Below are 20,878 nucleotides of genomic sequence, written 5' to 3'. Positions count from 1 at the left end.
GGGGCTACTGGGGCAGCAGGCAGGGGCATCCTTCCTCTTTGGGGACCGGGAACCCCCTCCCAAAGAAGTCCAAATAAGATGTAAGCCTGGAGATCCAGGGGCAGGGGGGGCAGAGTCCCGGAGAACCGGAGGGCTCCTGGAGACGCCGGACGCCGGGCTTGGAGGGGACGTGGGACGGACTGGGTCGTGAACCGCGACAGGCGAGACGAACCCCAGGGAATCCCTTCATGTGGGGCCTCTGGTGAGGGGTGGGGACTTTTCTTTATTGTTTTATGAAAATACTGAAAACAACATATACTTATTTGGAAATGTTCAGAAAATGTAGGGAAATGAAAGGCGGAAATGAGATGACCAGGAACCCCGCTCCCTCGAGAGTGACGGCCGCGGCGGCGGGTACGCAGCCCCCAGGTTGGCAGCAGTGCGCGCGCCCAGCCCGTGCCCGGCTCTCCGCCCGCGCCGCGCGCTCCCGGGCCTGCCCCGAGCGGCCCCGCAGCCGGCGCCCCGGAGGCCCGGGCTGTGCGAGCGCTCTCCTCCCGCCTCGTCTCGGACCTGCCGTCTCCCGAAGGGCTTTAGTTGCACTGGGTCATTTAAAAGTAAAACAGTGATTCTGATTCCTTGCTGTAAAATGCAGGAAGATCCACTCAGAGCTGGCCTGAAGGTTTGTTTTTGTGCCACCAGCAGAGAAATTCCCTACCCGGATGGCCGTTACAAAACAGCGTGAGAGACGGGTGGTGGTTAACCTAGTCCGAGGGAAAAGTGCTGATTGCCCACTGCCGGCCTCCGCTCGCTTGCTCAGCTCTCTGCGCCGACCGCTCCACTGGCGGCTCCTCCTCTCGGCTCTTCCTCGGAGACCACGGTGCCGGCGCGCCCGCCGCCCGCCAGCGTTGTCCGGGCTCGCTGCGCGCGCGCTGAGCTTTAGGTGGGCTCTCCTCTGCGCTCGGCGCCCGTGTGTCCTCGGCTCCCGTCACTATCGCTTCTCTATGGAATTATATAGAGAAAAATACAGACAGACGTCCACGTGTGTGACTCTGGCCTAAAGACTGTAACTTTGTCACATTCTCTTCCAGTCTTTTTTTTTAACAACCATTTAGTTTTTCTTTAAAAAAAAAATTATGCCGACCTTCTGACTTTGATTTATTTTGCTGCTAACGGAAGGCAAGTGGACCAAAGGAGCCTAAATGCTCACGAACAATGGAGGCGCTGCCCCGCGAGGGTCTCGGGGCGCCCTCCGGCCGCAGCCTTGGCAGGCACGACCGGCCCGGGTGGCTGCGGCCGCGGCAGAGGCTGCCGGTGCCCCCCGGACCCTGCCAGACCGCAGGAGCCCTCTCTCCAGCCTCTCCTCGGAGAAGCCCGAGCCCGTCGCCGCGCCAAGTGGGGACGCGCTGACTGCTGGCAGTGCTCCAGCCCCGCTCGGGGCTCGAAAATAGAGCGAGGGGAGACACGCGCTCTGGGCACCTGCGGAGGCGCCGGCGAAGGGGAGAACGGCGTGGGTGGGGAGCGCGGCGGAGGGGAACCGCTGCCCTCCCTCGCACAGGCCTGCTCCCGTCCAAAGAGCCAGGACTTCGTATCAAGACCGACCGGAGCGCGCTCGTCCCCGTCGGCCAGGAGCTCGTGGACCTCTGTGCCGGCCCTCCCGCAAGGCCAGATTGTGGCATCAACGGCGAGTACGCGGGGACTTAAACATAGCCCCGTCCCGCCTAAAACGGTAGATTCGCAGGGTGCTTGGGGGGAGGGGGTGCACAAGTAGTCCCCACGCAACGAAGAAGAAAGAACGAGAGGAGGGCGAACCCCTGGCCCAAGTCGGGAGACAGGAGGCGAACGGACAGAACCTCCACTAACTTGCCTAGAGAGCGCGCAGAAGTGAGCAAGGGATCACCGGAGAGAAGGCGCAGAGGGGCAGCCGGAGCCTGTGCCCGCAAGGCCGAGGACGCGGAGGGTCTGGCTCTTTGAGAAATAAGGCAACGGGGGGGAGGGGCCGTTGGGCGGCGGGCACCTGACGGGCACCTGACGGGCAAGGAACAGGAAGCTCTGCCAGGGTCTGGCCTCCCAGGATCGTGGAAATTCGTGTTGGCCTGCGCATCTTCCGCTTTTCCACCTTTCAGAAAACTGGAAAAAGTGGTAAAATGTGACACAGGCCCCAGCGAGATTTGAACTCGCGACCCCTGGTTTACAAGACCAGTGCTCTAACCCCTGAGCTATGGAGCCAGCCGCGAGTTTCCTTCCTGCGCTTCAGTAATTGATTCCGCCATTGTGACCGCGCAGCCGCAGACAACCACGCGGAGAAGCTAAATGACAAGAGGTGAGCCGGCGTCTCTCGGCCCGTGAGGACCCCCGGACGGCACCAATAAGCGTCGGTGACATGGGCCGAGCCTGGAATTGCGGGAGTGAGTGCAGCGGAGAGCGCGCTGGAAGGCGCCGGGAGGGAGGGGGCGAGGGCGGGCGCGCCGCGGGCGGGGCGGGGCCTCGGGTGGGCGGGGTGCGAGGAGGGCCGGGGTCCTGGGGGCGGGGGGGGCGGGGGGGGGGCGGGGGCGGGGGGGGGGCGAGGACCTGGTGGGGAGGCCGATCTACGGCACATTGATGAATGGATGGGAGTTGAGCCTAGGGTTGGAGGGAGGAGTTAGGGAAGGGTGTCACGAGACCTGTCGGGAGGGGAATCTGGGTCTGGGCTGGTGAAGTCGGCAGGACAGCAAGGAAGCAGTGGGGGGTCAGGAGGGAGAGGCTGACAGAGAGAGAGCGGTGGGGAAATCAGGCGGTCGGCGTGTGAGGAGGTGCCGGGCGGAGAAGGATTGTGTCAGCGCTGGGGACCCCCAGCCCCTACCGCTCCTTTAGGCAAATTACGAAAAGGCAACCATTAGGATCCGACTTGCACTTTTAGGGACCTCCTTCAGTCAGGGCCCCCAAAAGGGCCTACCGAGTAGACGTCAGACACGGAGGGTGAGTGCCCAGGTGAGGGACAGGCGCCCTAGCCCGGTGATGATCAGAAAGTGGTGGCTGTAGATGATGACTTTGGCCTGGTGGCCCAGTTTGCCCTGTGATTCCTGCGAGGCCAGGGGACTTAGGTCGCTGGGTGGCAGGCCAGAAGCAGGCCATGGATGCCATCCAGCCTGGATGCTGAGGAGCCGTGTGCAGGGCTAGTGGAAGGATCCGCAGTTCACAAGGATCTGGGACTAATGGGTGGGGTCAGAAGGGCCCAAGTTAGGCCAGTCATTGCTCTCAGAGCCTTATGATGCCCAAAGAATGGGAGAGGAAAACGCACACACATGCATACTCTCACACCAACATTGTGACATCCAGAGTCACCACACTGCCCTGATGGCCAAGAGAACATCTTTTACCCTCCACGCATGGCTGTTACTGTAGCTGTTATTATATCTCTTCGGATATACAGATAGCTATGTAGTTACTCTGCAAACACACATTCTCTGATGGACACACAGCCACATTCACAAACACAACAGTTGAAAATATGCACACCGCCACCCCTGCAGTCCCCAGTGCTAGCCCTCCAGGCACCTCCACAAGACACCCTACCTTCTGTGACCTGTAATATGTGTTGCAGTACTTCACAGTTGCTAAATGATCTGAGGGGTAGCTGTGATACTCAATCCGAAGCCGCATGAGCCCAGATAACATCAGGGTTTAATGATAACACTAGGCAATTTACTTAGCAAATGGGTTTTCCTTGTGGGAATCAGTGGCATTCAAATACATGGATTGGCTATGATGTTCTAGAGCTACTCTCCATATGAACAGACAGGACTGACCCCTGGATTCTGTTGTAGGCTGGACTCTTAAATGGTCTGTCCCCAACCTGTTGGACACTGGATTCTGATTGCCTAGTGCTATGTGCATTGGGTCTGCCTCTAGAACAGTGTCCTGTCTGTCCTACAAGGACCTTGTATGAAAAGTGTATGCAAAGATGCTTCTCCAGGGACAGCATGGAAGCTCCATGACACTTGCAGACTACTGGACTGTCACTGTTCCTGCAAGCCAACACATCTATCTAAATCACCTGTGTAGGACAGAATTATGTCTGAGACTGGCTTTCATCTAGCCAGGTAGTAGGGGAGGAAACCAGTCTGTTTGCCACACCTAAACCCTATGCATGTGCTCATAAACACCCTCTCCAAGAAACCCTTGCCCATACCTGTGCTCTTGCGTTCAGACTGGGGGAGTGGAGAATGAGCCAAACCACCCTAGAAATGAACTTAACAGTCTGTATTTCCATCTCCCCACCCCCTCCTCCCTGGGGAGCACTAAGCAAGAGACAGCCCGACCTCACCCCCCAGAAGCCCAGCCACACTGAAGGTGGGGAACAATTAGCCAAAGGGATCACACCCTCCAGGGCACAGGCTGAGCAGGCCTTGGCACCAGAGTCCTCTGCTCTTGGCATACATTTGGCGAGTTCCAGAAAGAGTCTGTGAGGGGCATGTTTGTGCTCTGTGCATTTCCATTCTGGTGGTAGCTGCATCTATAAAATTATAAGTGCTCTCTTGTGTTTCAAAATTCCAGAGCTTCTGGTCTCCTTACCCAAGGGAGACTGTACTTTGGCACCTGAGAGGGGTTCAGGCATCTGTGAGAATGCCTGTTGGCTGTCACTGTGGCTGAGGATGCACACCGCCCTCTGCATTGTCAGGTTAAGGAGTGTTGGAGGGCAACAACGCCTACATGCTGTTGTCCTGGACTTTTCCCTCAAGGGTCTCCTTCCAGTTCTGTCCCAGACTGTCCTCTGAGATGGGAGTGCAGTGCTCCTCCCTGAGTAGATGACTTCGTCAGGCCAGCTGGAGTCAGGTCTCTGAAGGCAGAGCTGGCAGCTGACAAGAAGGCAAAGCAGAAGTGAACCTGGCTGGCCGTTCCTGAACCTGCCCCCTTGCAAATGAGGACAGCACAGGACCTGGGGTAGTGTTGTGCAGAGGAGGCCCTGCTGAGTCTGGGCAGCAAGCCCCAGGGATAGGAAGCACCTGTCAGGAGCTGGGCTCCTGTCCTCATGTGCCTCCAGCTCCTCACAGCTCTAGCCAAATGCACATATCGCTGGACAACAGGCAGAGGACAGGCCCCAAGGGTCCAAGGCATCTCTTCTGCTCAGCTGATCCCTGAGCCCTCTTCCCTAGTTGCCCAATTTCAAGCTTCGGATATTGTGGTCTGCATAAGCCCCTCCTGGGGCAGGAGAGTGGAAGGCAGACCCAAAGTGACCAAGAGGCTCCCGTGGAGAGCAACATCCCTTCCCATGAGCAGCCAGGACATGGTGGAGTTCACCCTTGACTTACTCATGGCCTCTGGGAGGCCCTGCGAGGCCCCTCAAGGCCAGATTCGCAAATACGTGCCAGTGGAGCAGACAGAGAAAAGGGGGAACACGCGCTCGTGGAAGTTGACGCGGAAGGTGTAGAGGTGGCGCATGTCCTCCGCAGCGTAGAAGGACACGGCCCCCACCTCCAGGTCCAGGGCCACCCGCACGCGGGACAGGTGCCCACAGCTGAGGGGCGTGCGGTCGGGGCTGGTCACCGCCCAGTACTGCCCACCGTTGAGCTGCAAGGCCCAGACGCCCTCCTCGGGGGTGAAGGGGGTGAGGCCCTTGCGGCGCACGCTCTCGCGGGCCACGCCGAAGGCCCAGCCGTCCTTGGAGCCCACCTCCACCTCCCAGTGGTGCCGACCCGAGGAGAAGCCGCAGGACGCCAGGACTCGCGTGTTGGTGTCGAAGCGGCGCGGGTGGCTGGGCAGGTCTTGGGTCCGCTGTCCCAGGCGCACGCTCTTAAGATCCAGAGAGAGGATGAGGCGGGGGTTGGCCGTGTCGGGGTCCAGGGTCAGCTCCACTGCGGGCCGAGACAAGCGGAGATGTCCCAGGCAAGCGCCTTGCACAGCTTGCGCCCTGTACTTATGCCCCACCGCCCGCTCAACAAGTAGGTATGGAAATCAAACAAATTCAATGTGTGGACCTGATTTGGATCCCAATTCAAACAGATTGACAAATTCAATTTAAAAGACAATTGGGGAATTTCTAACACTAGAGGTTGGAAAGAATTGTTAATTTTTCTTGGTGATGCTTTTGTGGTTATCTTTTTTAAGAAGTCTACCTCTGTAGAGATAACATACGGAGATATTTATGGAAACAATACTTATTTGTGATTTGCTTCAAAATAATCCAGTGGGAAGAAGTGGGTAGGGTTGTTTATGAAAAATCTGAGTCACAAGTCAATAACTGCTGATGGTATATGATGAGAACATCGTATTTGTTATGCTCTTCTCTCTAGTGTATTTTTAAATTTTCTGTAATAAAACGTTAGAATATGCATGTGTCTTCTAAGTACGGCTGTGCTCTAGGCCTGCTCGAGGCCCTGGGAGTCACACAGTCCAGTGTCCCTGCCCTTCTGTAGCCTCCTTTCTGGGGGGTGGGGGAGGAGAGACAATAAATGATAAAGATGGAAGATAAGAGCGGCCAGGGAAACAGGCTGTAGTTCCAACTAGAGTATCGAGGGAATAACTCACTGAAAAGTTGCATTTGAGCAGACATAAAGGAGGTGAGGAAGCAAGATATGCGGCTGTCTGGGGAAGCTGGATTCCAGGCCAAGGCACAGACTGTGCAATGCCAAGGCCCTGAGGTAGGTGTGTGCTTGGTGCATTCCAGGAGCAGCAAGGAGGGTGTGTGGCTTCACAGAGTGAGCCAGGGAGAGAGTGTGCAGTGAGGCCAGATCCCATGGGGCCTGGCAGGCCACAGTGAGGACTTTACTGAGTGAGAGGGGCTGTCTTGTCTGAGCAGAGGAGAGGCATGGTCTGACTCAGGTAAACTCTGACTTAGTTGGGTTGGCATCAGCATCAAGAATATGTGCCCCACCTCCACTTCCTGGGGTTGGGGCCCACTCACCCCAGAGCTCTGCAGGAATAAGAGCCACCTCCCTCCCCATCTTCAGTCTCTCTCCTCTTGCTTCCCCTGACCCCTGCACACATCCCATGCCCAGGACAGGGCTCAGTCTGTTTGGGAGGAGGGACAGGGGAAAGAGGCTCATCCAGGTGACTGACCCACAGTTTATAGGCCTCCAGCCCCCCTGAGGCCTGCGGGAGCCAGAACTGGGAGATAAGGATGACAAGGAAATGAGAGCAGACAGAGAGTTGCTGAGGCAGGCAGGCAGAAGGAAGCAACCATGCACAAAGCCAGACAGTCACCGGCAGGGAGTGGATTCTCCAAGTGGCCAGATAATGGGTACTCATGATCACAACAACCATCGTACCTCTCTCCTCTTTCTCCAGCTCTCCCCGAAGATCCTCTGAGGAGGAAAACAAAGCAGGATGTTCATGAATGACACAGGAGATCATCTATCTGGCAATGACAGTGACACCACCTCCTCTGACATCTATAGCCCCACTGGCCCCTCACTCCCCAGACACTGAGATGATGTGCAGACCTGGGTCAAGCGTTGGGGCAGAGAGGGGGCAGTATTCCAGCTCTACCTCTCCCAGTTCCCCCTCTTTGCCTGGAGCTGGGCTGAGCTGAGCTCTCCCTCCTCATCCCTCTTTCTGTCCCCAACATCCCTCTACCCCTCCTGCTCCTGGGGGAAGTTTCATGCCCTGAGGGGGCCTGGAGAGATTTGCCCCCTCTCCACACCGGTCTGGCCTTGATGCACACCAGCTCCTGTCTTCTCACACAGTTTCTAGAAAGGCACATCCTTTCCAGACCCTCAAATACCAGAAACATACCCCCGCCACCTGCACCGCCTGGCCCAGCCCCCACACACCTTTGAACTTCTTGAGCAGGCCCTTTAAGACAAAGGTCTTCAGGGAAACATTCCAGACTTTATTCTTCATCTCAGACGAGACTGTGGTTGGCTTGGGGCCAGGCACGTTGCTACACCTGCAGAACAAGGGCCCTGAGGAAAGCCCACACTGTCCCACTCCCACCAGGCTGTGACAGATAGGATGGTGAGGTCCTTTTGGTGGAGAGAAGTGGAAAAAGGAGAGGGTGACCTCCTGCTGGAATACCCATGACAAAGCAGGCGGATGTTTGCCTCAGAAGGTACCCAGGTAAGGCAGCGGGGGGCTTGGGAGGTGAGAGTCGGGGTGGGGAATGGAGAGAGAGAGCTTGGTGGAAAAGGAGAAGAGCCAGCTTAGAGAGGCCCAGGGAACTGTTAGGTCTACTCACCTGCTTAGTGTGTTTTTGAATTCCTGGAAAGAAAGATGAAAGAAACCGAATCAGCATCAGGAAAGCTCCATTCACCTTTGAGAAAAAAAATCTGGCCCTTGCCCTGCTTCCAGAGGAATAAGCAATAGCAGGGGGACCACCCCCACCTCCCACATGGGTCCCAGGGGGCAGTGGCTTCCCGCTGTGGCTGGCCACTGGGTGTCTCATCAACGTGTTGGACCTCTCAACCCTGCAAATGCTCTCTTCATTACAGAATTGTCACTGGAGCCATACGCTGGGACCCACCAATGCCTCTGCTCTTGACACCACTCAAGACAAGTCACAGCCGTTATGCAACGACTGGTCACTCAGACGAGTGTCTTTTCAATGGCTGTTCTTGATCCATTTGTGACTTGTGAAGTTTATTTACTAGACTGTGACTATTTTAAAAGGAAATAAAATGGAATGGAAAACGTCAAAGTGCATCACATGTAGTAAAGGTAAGTGTTATTTTCTGAGACTTTTGTCTCAAGTGAGCATACAGTGGAACACAATGTAAGGTAGATTATAGTGGCTCATGGTCAAGTTTTAAAAATCACATCCCCTTTCGACCTCTAACCCCAGGATAATCAGGGCACCTCTGTTCAGTCCCCTTTGCCCCAGATGGTGTGATTCTACTAAATTCACAGGATCTGACTGTGTTCGCACTGCCATTCACAGTGCCATAGGATAAATGACTCAAACACCTGGCTGAGCCAGACTCACTTGGAGAAAGTCAAGGTCAGGCCTGCGAGCTGTCTCCTGGATCTGGCTGCTGAGCTTGGAGAGCTGGGCGATCTCACCCCCGAGGAGGGCCAGGTTCTCATTCTGCTTCTGTGTCACCTCCCGGGACAGCTCCTCCAGGCGGCCCAGGAGATGGCCCTCCTGCTCCACCAAGAAGGCCCTCAGCGCCTGAAACTCTGCTCCCACCTTCTCTCGCTCAGCTGCCATCTGCTTCTGTCCCAGGAAAGGAGAAGTTGAAGAGGTGAAGGGATGTGGGCATTGAGATGTAGCATTTGGACAGGAGGCTCTGAGCTGTCCCATGGGGCAGGGTCCCATTCCCTTCACTGCTCAGGGGTCAGAGGGTCACCCACATGTGCCTGCCATGCATATGCTCTGATTTAAATATCCCGATTCTGAGCACAAAGCAGCCTCAACATGTGCTCTCGCCTCCCCTGTCACAGATGAGCCCGTGTGTCTCTGTGGACCTGGGCTCTCCCTCGAACCTAAAGCAACTTCCAACGCACCCCAGAACCAGCTGGGGCTGCATTTCCTCCACTGGAAAAGTGGGAGGGGTAAGTCAGCGCCTCCTGTGGCCACTGTAAGGATTAAACTGAGCTCACTTTTCTTCCTCAAACACATTTATTTCGCAGTAAAAACAAGACAACAGGCCCAAAATGGAGTCACTCATGCTAACCCCTACATCATCAACCCTTGAGAATTACAGTTTCGACTCCCGCAGAAATAGAATCTTAAACCAGCCAGTTAGGAATCGCCTGCTCAGCATTAGTGAGGTAATCTGCCAGATAAACCCTGCCATCGCCTACAGGGAAAGGAACCTTGCAACAGCCAATCCGCTTTTTTGCCCAGTATAACTTCCTTGTTCCTGCTCCCTTCTGCCTAGGAACTCTCTGGTCTTGTACAGCTCTTCCGGGCTCCTTTCTCTCTGCTAGCTGGGATGCTGCCTGGTTCATTAATGGAAAAAACCAGTAAGGTCTTTAAAATTTACTCAGTTGAATTTTGTTTTTTAACATTCCTCACCCCTCCAACTTTCACTCTTCACTTTACTTCTTTTTAAAGAGCACCTTTTCCGTTTAGCAATTATAAAGGTAACACATGCTCATAATACAAAATCTAGGAAATGTAGAAAAGTAGAAAGAAGAAAAGAAAATCAATGCCAGTGACCAGAGGTAACAGCACAACCTGGGTGAGAATATTCTGTGTGCAAGCTTCATATTCTATTCTTTCCATCACCACTATCCACAGAGCTTCACCCCTGTTTTCAGACACAGACTGGCGTTCCTGATCCTCTTCACATTACGTGAACACGCGGGAGGGCCTCCATGTGATATAAGGAGCGAAGCCTCTCAAGGCCAGTGACAAGTGAGAAGGATTGTGTCCCTCCAGGACAAGCTCGACTGTCAAAGTTCCTCTTCCCTGAAAACTCTAGGGGAGAAAGGGATGGCTGGAGGAGGAGACTGTGAGTGGGTCTTGAAGTAAGGAGACCTGGGTTCAGGCCACAGCTCCCTGGGACCTTCAGCACCGGATGTCAGGCAAGCAACTGCAGCAGCATGGGCACTTCACAGGTGTTAACTCCATCAACGCTGACAACCCAATGACATGGGTACACTCTCATTCCATTTTACAAATGAGGAGACAGAGAGGCATGTCACCAGTAAGTGGGAGGACAGGTTCTAACCCAAGGAGTCTGACCCCAGAGTCTGAACTTCTTGCAGCTATATCATATGACCTCCCAAGGAAATAATACAAGTGGAACATGTGCCAAAATATTCTAAGTAAGGGTTTCCCAGCCTCGGCACTATTGACATTTGGGGCGAGGTGATTCTTTGTTGTGGGCTGTCCTGTGCTTGTAGGATGCGCCAGCAGCAATCTACCTGCCCCGTGTTAACAACCAAAAATATCTCCAGATATTGCCAAAGTCTGCTGGGGGCCAAAATGGCCCCCAGGTGAGAAGCACTCTTCTAACTGGTAAGAGCATTTCTAGATAAAGGGATTCATCTCCCTGTTGACATGTAGCAATAGCTGTCATCTGCCTCTGCTGTTTTATTAAGCAGGTGTTTTGTAATTACAAAGAGTATGTGGGCCAGGTCGGGGGTGGTGATGGGTGAGGACAGAGTGGAAGGTGCTAAGCAGTGTCATGGGGCATGCAGTCTGAGACCAGGAAGCTGCTCCTGCTGCAGAAGGCCCTCTGGGGCATGGATGTACAGCAGCTGAAGAGCCGCAGGCTGACTCCTCTCTCTAGCAGAGAAGGATGGAGTCCCGAGGAGCCAGGGGTGAGCTCCCCCTTGTGGAGGGAAGTGAACGATCCAATGGGAAGGCCTGACATGCGCATCGGATGCAGGTGTGCCAGGTGCAGTTAAGGGTCTCGTTTGCCCACCTTAACCAAAAGGAGCCCCATTTCACTTTCCTGTCACTGTGAGAAAGACACAGTACCATTCCAACCGGCCAGCAGGCTCCAGGCATACTCCGCTGTGCAGCATGGGCTGCTGGAAACCAAGTTCTCAGTACCTCCTTGCCCTCTAGCAGGTGGGCAGCAGCTCTGACACCTCTTGAGCCCCTTCTCCCTTAGCCCCAATTTCAAAATCTAAAAAAGTCTAAAAATGAAAAAAAAGTTTTTTCATAACCCTTTGGTGGATAAACATGCCCTGTACTGACACGAGGCTATTTACTGTATTTATGCTGCCACTCAGTAGGAATATTCAAATGTTTCTCTGAAGAAACATTAATACATTCAATTAAGAGATGTTCCATAGGCTCTAATTGGGGTGTTATGTAACATTAGGGTGACTATACATCTAGATTCATTAGGACATTTCCCGTTTAAGCCAGCTGTTCCAGAATGGTTATTTTAGCACTCCCTTTCACTCTCAAAGCTCTGGTTATATAATAAAATACAATGTGCATCCTATTATCTTTCTCAAATCCACCTCTGCTGTCCCACAGGCACACACTCCAACAGCACACTCACAGAGCCAGGGGTGGGTGGCCCTCTGTGGTCACCCAGAGGGTCCACCTGGGGGTTGCTCAGCTCACCAGGAGCTCCTTGCTCTCCTTCTCTTCATTGGAACTAAAGGCCTCATAGTCCTCCAGATCCTTCTTCAAGACCTTCAGCCTGGACTCCAGCAGCTCCTGCAGGAGGATAAGAAGCGAGGCATTGCCAGGAGAGGGCTCTGGAAACCCTCACATGTGCCTTCCGGGAGCCGTCCAGAAGAAAGGGAAGGCCCTGCTCATCGGAGCAGGTTGAGGAAGAGGTTGAGTTCAAGCCATCTCTGGACGTCGGGATGGATACAGCCGGCGCAGACTGCACAGAGGGGTACAGGGAAACTGCAGTGTGACTCCAAAGTCCTCAGGGTCTCACTTCCCCCAGACCGTCTGTGCACAATCCAAGATGAAACGCAAGCCCCCAGCAGCCCAACCTGCCTTCTCCTCTCCTCTGCTCTCCTCCTGGTCATCAGAAAGCCCTCTGGGTGGAGGGGTGGAGCCGAGTAAGGAGGAAAGAACGACCAGGGGCTGTGTCCCCGAGGCCTCCGCGCACACCCCAGGAGGCAGGAAAGGGGGCGCCCAGAACCGACAGCTTTGACACAACCCAGATGGCTGTGGGCTCTCCACTCGACCCAGGAGCCACCCCCTTACCCCGACCTTTTGCGAAGGTCGTCCCACTCAACCCCCCAAGGTGGGAACGTCAAGAAAGCCACGCCCAGGGAAAGGGCTGAGAGTGGGGGCAGTGGACGTGTGGGCGTGACCGAGACGCAGCTAGAGACCAGGGACTGACAGACTGAAAATCGCCTTGTCTGTGGGGCATCGCACAGCTGGACCAGCGGGGGCCCAGAGGGAAACCGGAAGTGGGTGGGAGAGGATAGTGCTTTTGGTGTAGGGGTGACAGAGGGAGAGCCCCGCTCAGCCTTGGCGTCAGTGCTGGGCAGCCTGGGATAGAAGAAAAGAGGCAGGGGCTCACCTGGGCCTCCTGCCTGCCCGCCTGCCTGTCGTCTGCACTGCGTGTGCGGAAAGGCAGGACGGACGGGGGCTTCCGGGGACCAGCAGGGTGGGGCCGGCGCTCACCTTGGCTTCCTGCACCGCCTCGTCGAGCGGCAACACGGCGTGCGCGCGGTGCTCGCGGGCGCGGTCGCAGACCACGCAGATGGCGCGTCCGTCGTCCTGGCAGTAGAGCTTGAGCGGCTCGCCGTGCTGCGCGCACCCAGCAGCCGCCGCCTCCTGGGGCCTGCGCTCCCCGGCCGCCGCCGCGGGCAGGCTGAAGCGCCGCAGCAGCGCGGCGACGGCGGCCAGCTGCCGGTTGGGCCGCAGCTGCCCGGGGCGTGCAGGCTCCCGGCACTGCGGGCAAGGCAGCGGGCCGGGCAGCGCGCGGGGTGCGGCGGTGGCCCCCGCGCCGGGGCGCTCCCAGCAGCGCGCGATGCAGGCGCGGCAGAAGCTGTGACCGCACTCGACAGACACGGGCTCGCGGAAGAGCTCCAGGCAGATGGAGCACGTCGCCTCGCCCTGCAGCTCTGCCGCCAGCGCCAGCGCTTCGGCCCCGGCGCCCGGCCCGGTCCGCGGCCCCACCGCCGCCATGTGCGCCCTCAGCGCACCCAAGTCGGGCGGCGCCGGGGAGGCTCCGGGACCCGACAGTGGGCGGCTCGGGGCGCCGGCAGAGAGAGGAAGGGCGGGGCCGACGCCGCGCGGCGGGCCCGGAGCTAAGCGCGCGGCGGCCGGAGGAGGCGAGGCCCGGGCGCGCGCGATGGCGGGCCGGGCGGCCCAGCGCGAGGGGATCGCAGTGCGGGCCAGCGCCCTGCGCCCCCGCTCTGGGCCCCTCAGTCCCCTGCCTTGGCCTTCTCGGTCCCGCGGGCCTTCTCTCCGTCGTCTCCCTCGCCCGGCCCCGCCGCGAGCCTCTCTAGGCCACCCCAGCCCGACCCGCCACTCCCTGTCACCGCCGAGGCCGACCAGCACGCCTGCGGCAAGAGCCCGGCGCCCGGGCCGCAGTGTCAGGTTCCCGGCGTGCAGGTTTGTCCTGGCGCCGTGCTGCGCTAAATTTAGCGTCTGGAACCCGGCTCTTGCCGGCCCCCGCCCCCACCCCCCCAAGAGTGGCCTTGTATCCACTTCTGTAGCTACCTTTCCCGCGATTGTCCTCCCCCGTTTATTCTTTAACTTCTGTTTTTTACACTAAAATTTCCCGCTTTACCCGGTGTTATTCCCCTCGGCCCCCCCAAAATCCAACCTTGTATTGTCCCTCCATTTCCTCGCCACAGCCCCACTCCAGAGCTGCCAGTGTTGTTTGCTTCCACCCTCTCTCTCTTCATTCCCTCTGGAGGCCACTTCGGTCAGGCTCTTGCCCCCACCCTCCTCAGGAACCGCTCTTGTGAAGGTCACCAGTGACAGCTATCCTAACCCAAACGCAAAGGCCCCTTCTGAGGCCTTACTTCCCCTGCCCTCTCTTCTGGTGCTTCTTCCTTCCTAACACCCCTTCTCAGGGCTTTCCCGGCTCGCCTCCCACCTCCGTGGGCTCCGTTGTAGTTTCCTCCTCCTCTCCCTACCCCTGCTCAGCCTTTGGACCTCTGCCTATACTCACTCTCTTGTGGTCTCTTCCACTTTCTTGGTTGAAAAGACCGTCTCCCTGCTGACGCCACAATACATATCCCCAGCCTAGAACCCCTAGGATGCTTTGCTCCCACATCCGAATCCTGCGCAGCATCTCCACCTGCGTTTTTTAAGGGCGTCACCCGCTTACTGTGTCCACAAGTGTACTTCTGATCTGCCTCTCCATCAGCTACTCCCACAGCCTTCCCCACGGCCTCCTCATTTAACAGTAACTCCATCCCTGGGGTACTCAGGCCAAAACCAGGGAGTCCTCTGTGACTCCAAAAGGAAAAACTTGCTCACACTCCACACCACCTGTCCTCAGCATCTCCTTACTCTCTAGCCTCCTTCACTGTGGCATCTCCAATGTTCCCAACAGTCCTCTCCCCTTCTGCCCTGTTTCCCTGCCCTATGTTCTCCACCAAGAACAATCCTTTTAAAATGTTGTCAGATCATGGCCCTCCTCTGCTCAAGACCCTCCAGTAGCTCCCACCCCTCTCGGAGTAAAAAAGTCTTTGCAAGGGTCTAAAGGCCTTACCTACCCCATTCTTGCTCCCCATTCCCTGCACCCTGGCTCTCTACCCACATCTCCTATCACTCTCCCCTGTTGACTTCTCTCCCGCCACGTGGACCTTCTTGCTATTCCTGCAACATGGCTGAGAGATCCTACCTCCAGGCCTTTGAACTGGCTGTTTCCTTTATTCGGACCTCTGTTTTCCCAGATACCTGCATGGCTAACCTCCCACCTCCTTGACGTCTTATTTCAAATGTGGCCTTTCTCAGTGAAGCCTGCCCCGACTACACTGTTTAAAATCACACCTTACCACACTTTGTCCCTCAACGATGGCTCCATTTCCTTTCTAGCACTCTAACTCCTCTGGGATGCAAGCTTTTAGCAGGGATGGACTGTCAGTTTTGTTCACTGCCGGACTCCCAGCTTTCTAGAGCAGTTCTTGGTACATACTAGGCGATCGGTCAACTTTTCTTGGATTAAGTTCATTTAAACCTGGTTCAAAATTCAGATATAGAGTAGTTCACAGTGAAAAGTCTACCTATCGCCTACTCCCCAGTCCCTTCCTAATCCCAAGCAATCAACTTTGCAATTCTGAATTATTTTATACAAATATTATGTATTTTACTACAATCTTCCCTCTTTTTAACAAACCTAGCATCTTGCATACAATTCATTTTGGGGATCGTGCCCAATGACTTCCCCTTCTTTTTCCACTGCTGCCTGCAAGTGTTTCTCCTGTTTCTCCCTTGGTCGAGGTCCCCTCTCATGGAATCAGTAGAGGACCCTGGAATAGCTCGGGACGCTGCCCATCAGGCTTTACAGCCTCTGGGTTGTCGCGCCCGATAGATGCCAGCCGCCTACCAATGCCCGGTCCCAGAAATTGGATAAGGAAGTATATGAGAGCTGATGAGGCCGCGGGGGATGTAGCTCAGTGGTAGAGCGCATGCTTTGCATGTATGAGGCCCCGGGTTCGATCCCCGGCATCTCCAGCGAAAGCGCGGGTGCCCGTTTTTTTCTTCATTTTTCTCTTCTTCCAAGTTTCGAACGCTGCGTATTTGCAGAGCCCTGGGGAACCCCCAGATCTTGAAGTTTGCGCGGGTTAAAGGAGTCGGCGGCGGCCCCCATGCACTCCGAGCCCCTGGCGCTGCCTTTAAGCTCCGGTTTAAAAATCAAGGATGAGCGCGACAGTGGCATCAAGATGCTCGTGTTTTCCCTCAGCGCCAGGTTCCCGGGGTTGGAAAAAGCCAGGGTCTGCTGGCAGAACAGAGCAAACAGAAGGCGGACGGCAGTTAGGAGGGACCGTGAGGCACGAGCGCCAGGGTTTGAATTTTCCGGGCGGCCAAAAGCTCCACCGCGTCCCGTCGTACTCCAACTGAATGCAACGTCGCGCGTGGAGCCGGATGCAGCCCGAACCTCCCCTTGAAGTTAGAATTGTTCAAACGGCTGGGGCAGGTGCCCGGCTAGCTCAGTCGGTAGAGCATGAGACTCTTAATCTCAGGGTCGTGGGTTCGAGCCCCACGTTGGGCGGCTGACATATTTTTGCTCCTAAAAGAACGAAAATTAACCGCATCAAGCAAGACACGGCTTCGCCCGCTCTTGGAAAAATGAAGAAACTCTATGCTGGAAATTTCCTATGTGCGATAGTTGTTAGTTTGGGCTTTTCGTGACTATGCCCTCTTTCATTGATTGATCTATCCTTCATCGGCTAACAATGAGTTTTTCTTAATTGTGTAAAATATGCGCAATAAAATTTACCATTTTAACCATTTTTAAGTGTACAGTTCTGAGGTTTTAAACACATTCACATGGTTGTGCAGTCATAACCGTAATCCATCTCCAGAACTTTTTTCTCTTCCCCAACTGAAACTCTGTACCTATAAACGTTAACTCCCCTGTCTCTCCTCGTCCCAGGCCCTGGTAATAGCCCTTCTACTTTCTGTCTCTGAATTTGGCTACTCTAGGTACTTCATATAAGACGAATCATACAGTATCTGTCATTTTGTGACTGGTGTATTTCACTTACAATATCGTCTTCAAGGTTCACGCGTGTTGTGGCATGTGTCAAAGTTCCCTTGATTTTAAGAGTGAATAATATTGCATTGTATGTATATACCACATTCTGTTAATCTAGTCATCTGTCAATAGACACTTGAGTTCCTTCCACCTTTTGGCTATTGTGAATAATGCTGCTACAAACATGGGTGTACAAATGTCTATTTGAGTTCCTGCTTTCACTTCTTTTGGGTATATATCCAGAAGTGGAATTGCTGAGTGTGTCATATTTCTATGTTTAATTTTTTGAAGAATCGCCATGCCATTTTCCACAGAGGTTGCAACACAAAATGAATTTTTAAAATATTTTGAGTAAATAATATACTGTACGGTTCAAAAATTGAATAATCTAGAAAAATATTCAGTGAAAAGCATCTAGCGTTCATCCTCCTTCCTTAGGTAACATTGTTTGTGTCTGCGTACATATTATTCCAGAGTTTTTTGATGCAAATGTATTTTTATTTCTTCTATTTTACACAAAAAGATAATTACAGCTCTGTTATATTTTGAAGATCTTTCTACCCCAAGACAGAAAATTTCCTCGATCTTCTTTTGCAGCTGCACAATATTCCACTGTAGATGAATCATAGTTTATTTAACATAGTTTATTTATTCACCTACTGAGGGATATTTATATTGTTTCCAATCTCTTGTTATTACAACCAACGCTGCAGTTAATAAGCATGTAGCATTGTCATTTTGGACTTTTGCACTCATATCTGCAGGGCAAAATCCTAGATGTGAGATGGCTGGGTCAAGGCAAATCATTGGTTGTGGATCTTAAAGGCTGTTTCCTCCCACCAGCCATAAATGAGATTTCATGCTTCTCCACCACTTTGGTGGCAATGGGCTGCTTTAGCAATACATCTAAACACCTGACCTCTCTTCCCCCTTAAGCTGTCCTACAAGATAATACCCACTGCAGGGCCTACAGGGCCCCCTCTCAGGAGCATACTCAGAGAAAGGAATCTGAAGATGACAATGTCACTCTCATTTATGGTTTCCATTTCAATTCCACAGGACATTATTTTTTCTCTTTTCAGACCTGTTTCTGTAGAACTACCATGTTTTCATTACTTACAAAGCCATGGCCTCATTGGAAAGGCCTACTCAGTTACTCTGCCAATTTTCTCCCTCAGACAGGAAGAATCCAACCAGATATAAGAAATTAAATTTGTATGATTTTTTTATTTGGTCTTGGTGTCATATGGGGCATATATAAACCATACGGATAGTTTGTAGTCTACAATGATTATATATAATTTATACATAAATTATTAATCAACCATCCACTTGAATATTTTCATTTAAACACCTTATTTGAAACAGAAAATTATCTCCAGGTTTAACATATTTATGGATATTTTCTAATTAATCTAAAAATACTACAGTATCATTTATTTCTTTAACAGTCACAGGTTTCCCTTTACTAGACTTGACAAAGTCATTCTCCCAGGTCTGTGTAGCATCAGGGGAGATGGTTCACCCCTTTTATAATCGTATGACATTGGTTTAAGTGTGCGAGTCTCCCAAATAAAAGTCTCAGTCACATGCTTGTGTCTTGAGGAATGTAAATTTTGGGTAAGTAGGATGACCAAATGTCAACCAGAGCAAGCCAATTCTGGAGGACTGCCTGCAAGAGGAAGAGCAGCCAAAAGGATGACCGGGCATGACCTGCTCCTCTATTCTGTGTCAGGACCAACTGGATTAAAATCACTGGATATTTTGGGAAACCCTCTCTGCTGTCACTTGAGATGTTTAGTCTCTAAGGGCAAGGAGAAGGTTTTTGAATATGGAAAAGATTACATACTTGTTTTGTGATTAATATTCAATTTATCATAGTTGTAAATGGTAAAATCTAGTTCTTTTCAAGCTTTTAAATTCAACTTACAAATATAGTTGTTTTTCTTATGAAGCTAGACATTTTTGAAACAAGAACAATCCCTTTCACTTCATCAATTACAGTTACCAAAAGCTGTCATACTGAACATGTAAGCCATTGGTGATATTCTCTTAGACATTTCAAATGATGTTTACAGACACCTATCCGAACCTTCAATGAGGAGGAGGGAGGCAATCACTGCGTAGGGCGCACAGCTGGAGCGCAGAGCTAGTATCTGAACCTTGGTGCTGCTGGAGACGCCCTGCTTTCACCACCAATCCACAGCACTCAGAAACCTCTGATGTATTGTTTAATTGCAATCTTCTGAATGAACCCATGTGTTCATTTGTCTGTCCTTAAAAACTCTGCATTCAGGTCCTACTGTGTCCCTCATTAGCCTAGGGGTCTTCTAGGACTGCAGATCCAGTGTCTTCCACTCATTTTTCTATCCACTGGCAAACAAAAACAGCAAACGGTATGGATGGAATCATCAGAATGCAGAGCCAGGGAGGTCCAGCAGTGGCTTCTTACTCTCCGGCCCCTGGTCTTCCTTTCGTCCTTGAACCCACCAAGCAAGCTCCTACTTCAGGGTCTTTGAACCCTCTGCTCCCTCTCGAGAAGGTCTCTTCCCCAAGATCTTTGGAAGGCTGGCTCTTTCTTGCCTTCCTGACTCAGCCCATTGTCACCTCTTCTAATGCATGTTTCCTGGTCCCTCTCTCTAATGCTGTCCTCCGCCTGCCACTCTATTAGACCGCCTGTATTAATTTTTTTCACTGTCCTTATCAGTCTCTGAGATTATTTCTCTGTTTACTTGTTTGCTATTTTAATTGCCTATCAGAAGCTAACCTGCAGGAGGGCAGGGACCTGGCCTGTCTTTTGCACTGCAATGAAAAATGAATGAATAAATGAAGTTTCCTTTTAATAGTGGTACACCATAGGTTTGTTGCAAGGATGCAATTAGCTAGTGTATGCCCAGCACCTAGAACAGTGCCTAGTCCACAGTAATTCATGGGATTTGTAGCTATTAATATTGTTTCCTAAACCCTGAAGTTTTACAGAGACCAACCAGAGTCAAGGGGAGATGGCCAATAAAGTGATTATAGAAGGAAGATATATGAGATCTATGAGGATTGTGAAGAAAAGAGCAAGTGTAGTGGGAAGAGGTGAAGGTAGAGATTAAACAGGAATGATGGGAGAGAGAGAATTGGGGAAGCAGGCTGATGGGTACTGGGGTTTCATAATACCATTCTCTCTACCTTAAATTTCCAAATAAAAAGTTTAAAAAATAAAGCAAAAGGGAATATAATTACTTTGAGTGAGAGGTTAGACATTTAGGTAGATAATTGTGTAGAGTAATAATGTTGAGATTTAGTTGAAAAAAATGTCAAGATGTAGCAAAGCTACAATTAAATAGAACCCTCAGTGTGAACTCATGTCCTTTAAACAATTTCCCTAAGGTAACTTGGAAGTAGGGGAGCCAGGGATCCTCAGTCCCATGCACTGCCCTGGCACCCAGATTTGGCTCTTTTCTTTTACTCTTCACTGGAAAAGTTTCTAGCTCCCTGAACATTCCCCTGCATCCCCCCTATAGGGTGGGAAAAATTACAGATAGGCCTGAAGTGTGAATTGCTGCCAGGAAACAAGGATGCTTTCAAATTGTCAGGGCAAAGCTGAAAGGACAAAGGGCCAGTGTAAAGGGGCTCCCACTGACAAGCAGCTACAATTTAAGCATCAAGAAGAGAATAATAGTGTTAATTGAAACAAGCTGAGTGTAGGAAAGCTGTGTAGCCATAATGACAAGTTAGCATTAAATGTAACCCAAAAGAAGTATGACTCACAGGAGACGTCTTCCTGTGGAGCTTGTTGCCCAGCCCCGCCAGTTCCTTGCTGTTACTTGTGTTGCTTTAGATTTGTGTTCTGTCTCCACAAGGAGGATGGGTGAGAACTCTCAGGTCAGCTAAGGCACAGACCA

General features: G+C 52.7%; 1 protein-coding gene, 1 long non-coding RNA gene and 3 other non-coding genes across 8 annotated transcripts; 3 read left to right on the top strand and 2 right to left on the bottom strand.

Annotated features, from left to right (window-relative positions):
• The first annotated feature begins 1,412 nt into the window (after window positions 1-1,412).
• Window positions 1,413-11,798, top strand: LOC103567608 (uncharacterized). 3 transcript variants are annotated; one of them, XR_011525380.1, is made up of 4 exons: window positions 1,413-2,384; window positions 7,243-8,013; window positions 8,385-8,610; window positions 10,136-11,798. It is a non-coding gene; the product is annotated as an uncharacterized lncRNA (long non-coding RNA). The 3 variants fall into 3 exon arrangements; XR_011525381.1 differs by having other exon boundaries at window positions 1,438-2,384; window positions 10,156-11,798; XR_548740.2 differs by lacking the exon at window positions 10,136-11,798 and adding an exon at window positions 8,831-9,496 and having other exon boundaries at window positions 1,438-2,384.
• Window positions 2,133-2,205, bottom strand: TRNAT-UGU (transfer RNA threonine (anticodon UGU)). The gene has a single exon. It is a non-coding gene; the product is annotated as a tRNA-Thr (tRNA).
• On the bottom strand, window positions 4,204-14,452 carry TRIM7 (tripartite motif containing 7). Of its 2 annotated transcripts, none has more exons than XM_070570017.1 (7): window positions 14,100-14,452; window positions 11,924-12,019; window positions 8,876-9,106; window positions 8,132-8,154; window positions 7,728-7,843; window positions 7,224-7,259; window positions 4,204-5,810 (listed from the first exon to the last, which is right to left on the bottom strand). In XM_070570017.1, exons 1-7 carry the CDS (start codon window positions 14,115-14,117, stop codon window positions 5,299-5,301), a joined length of 1,032 nt encoding a protein of 343 aa, XP_070426118.1. In that variant the 5' UTR covers window positions 14,118-14,452; the 3' UTR covers window positions 4,204-5,298. The 2 variants fall into 2 exon arrangements, with proteins under 2 accessions (XP_070426118.1, XP_070426117.1); XM_070570016.1 differs by lacking the exon at window positions 14,100-14,452 and adding an exon at window positions 12,950-13,939.
• Window positions 14,453-15,889: 1,437 nt separating this feature from the next.
• On the top strand, window positions 15,890-15,961 carry TRNAA-UGC (transfer RNA alanine (anticodon UGC)). Its single transcript has one exon. It is a non-coding gene; the product is annotated as a tRNA-Ala (tRNA).
• A 465-nt stretch (window positions 15,962-16,426) lies between these two features.
• TRNAK-CUU (transfer RNA lysine (anticodon CUU)) lies at window positions 16,427-16,499 on the top strand. Its single transcript has one exon. It is a non-coding gene; the product is annotated as a tRNA-Lys (tRNA).
• The last annotated feature ends 4,379 nt before the right edge of the window (window positions 16,500-20,878 follow it).

Source organism: Equus przewalskii, chromosome 13 (genome assembly GCF_037783145.1).
Source record: "Equus przewalskii isolate Varuska chromosome 13, EquPr2, whole genome shotgun sequence".
Classification (NCBI taxonomy): Eukaryota; Metazoa; Chordata; class Mammalia; order Perissodactyla; family Equidae; genus Equus; species Equus przewalskii.
Note: the sequence above shows the minus strand (reverse complement) of the source record. Positions and strands in the feature narration are given on the sequence as shown.

Coding starts and splice junctions, on each gene's coding strand:
- TRIM7 (XM_070570016.1), bottom strand. CDS start 13,456: ATGGCGGCGGTGGGGCCGCGGACCGGGCCGGGCGCCGGGGCCGAAGCG. Junction 8,155..8,875: donor CTGACCTTGACTTTCTCCAA/GTGAGTCTGGCT, acceptor CTTTCTTTCCAG/GAATTCAAAAACACACTAAG. Junction 7,260..7,727: donor CCTGCTCAAGAAGTTCAAAG/GTGTGTGGGGGC, acceptor TTTCCTCCTCAG/AGGATCTTCGGGGAGAGCTG.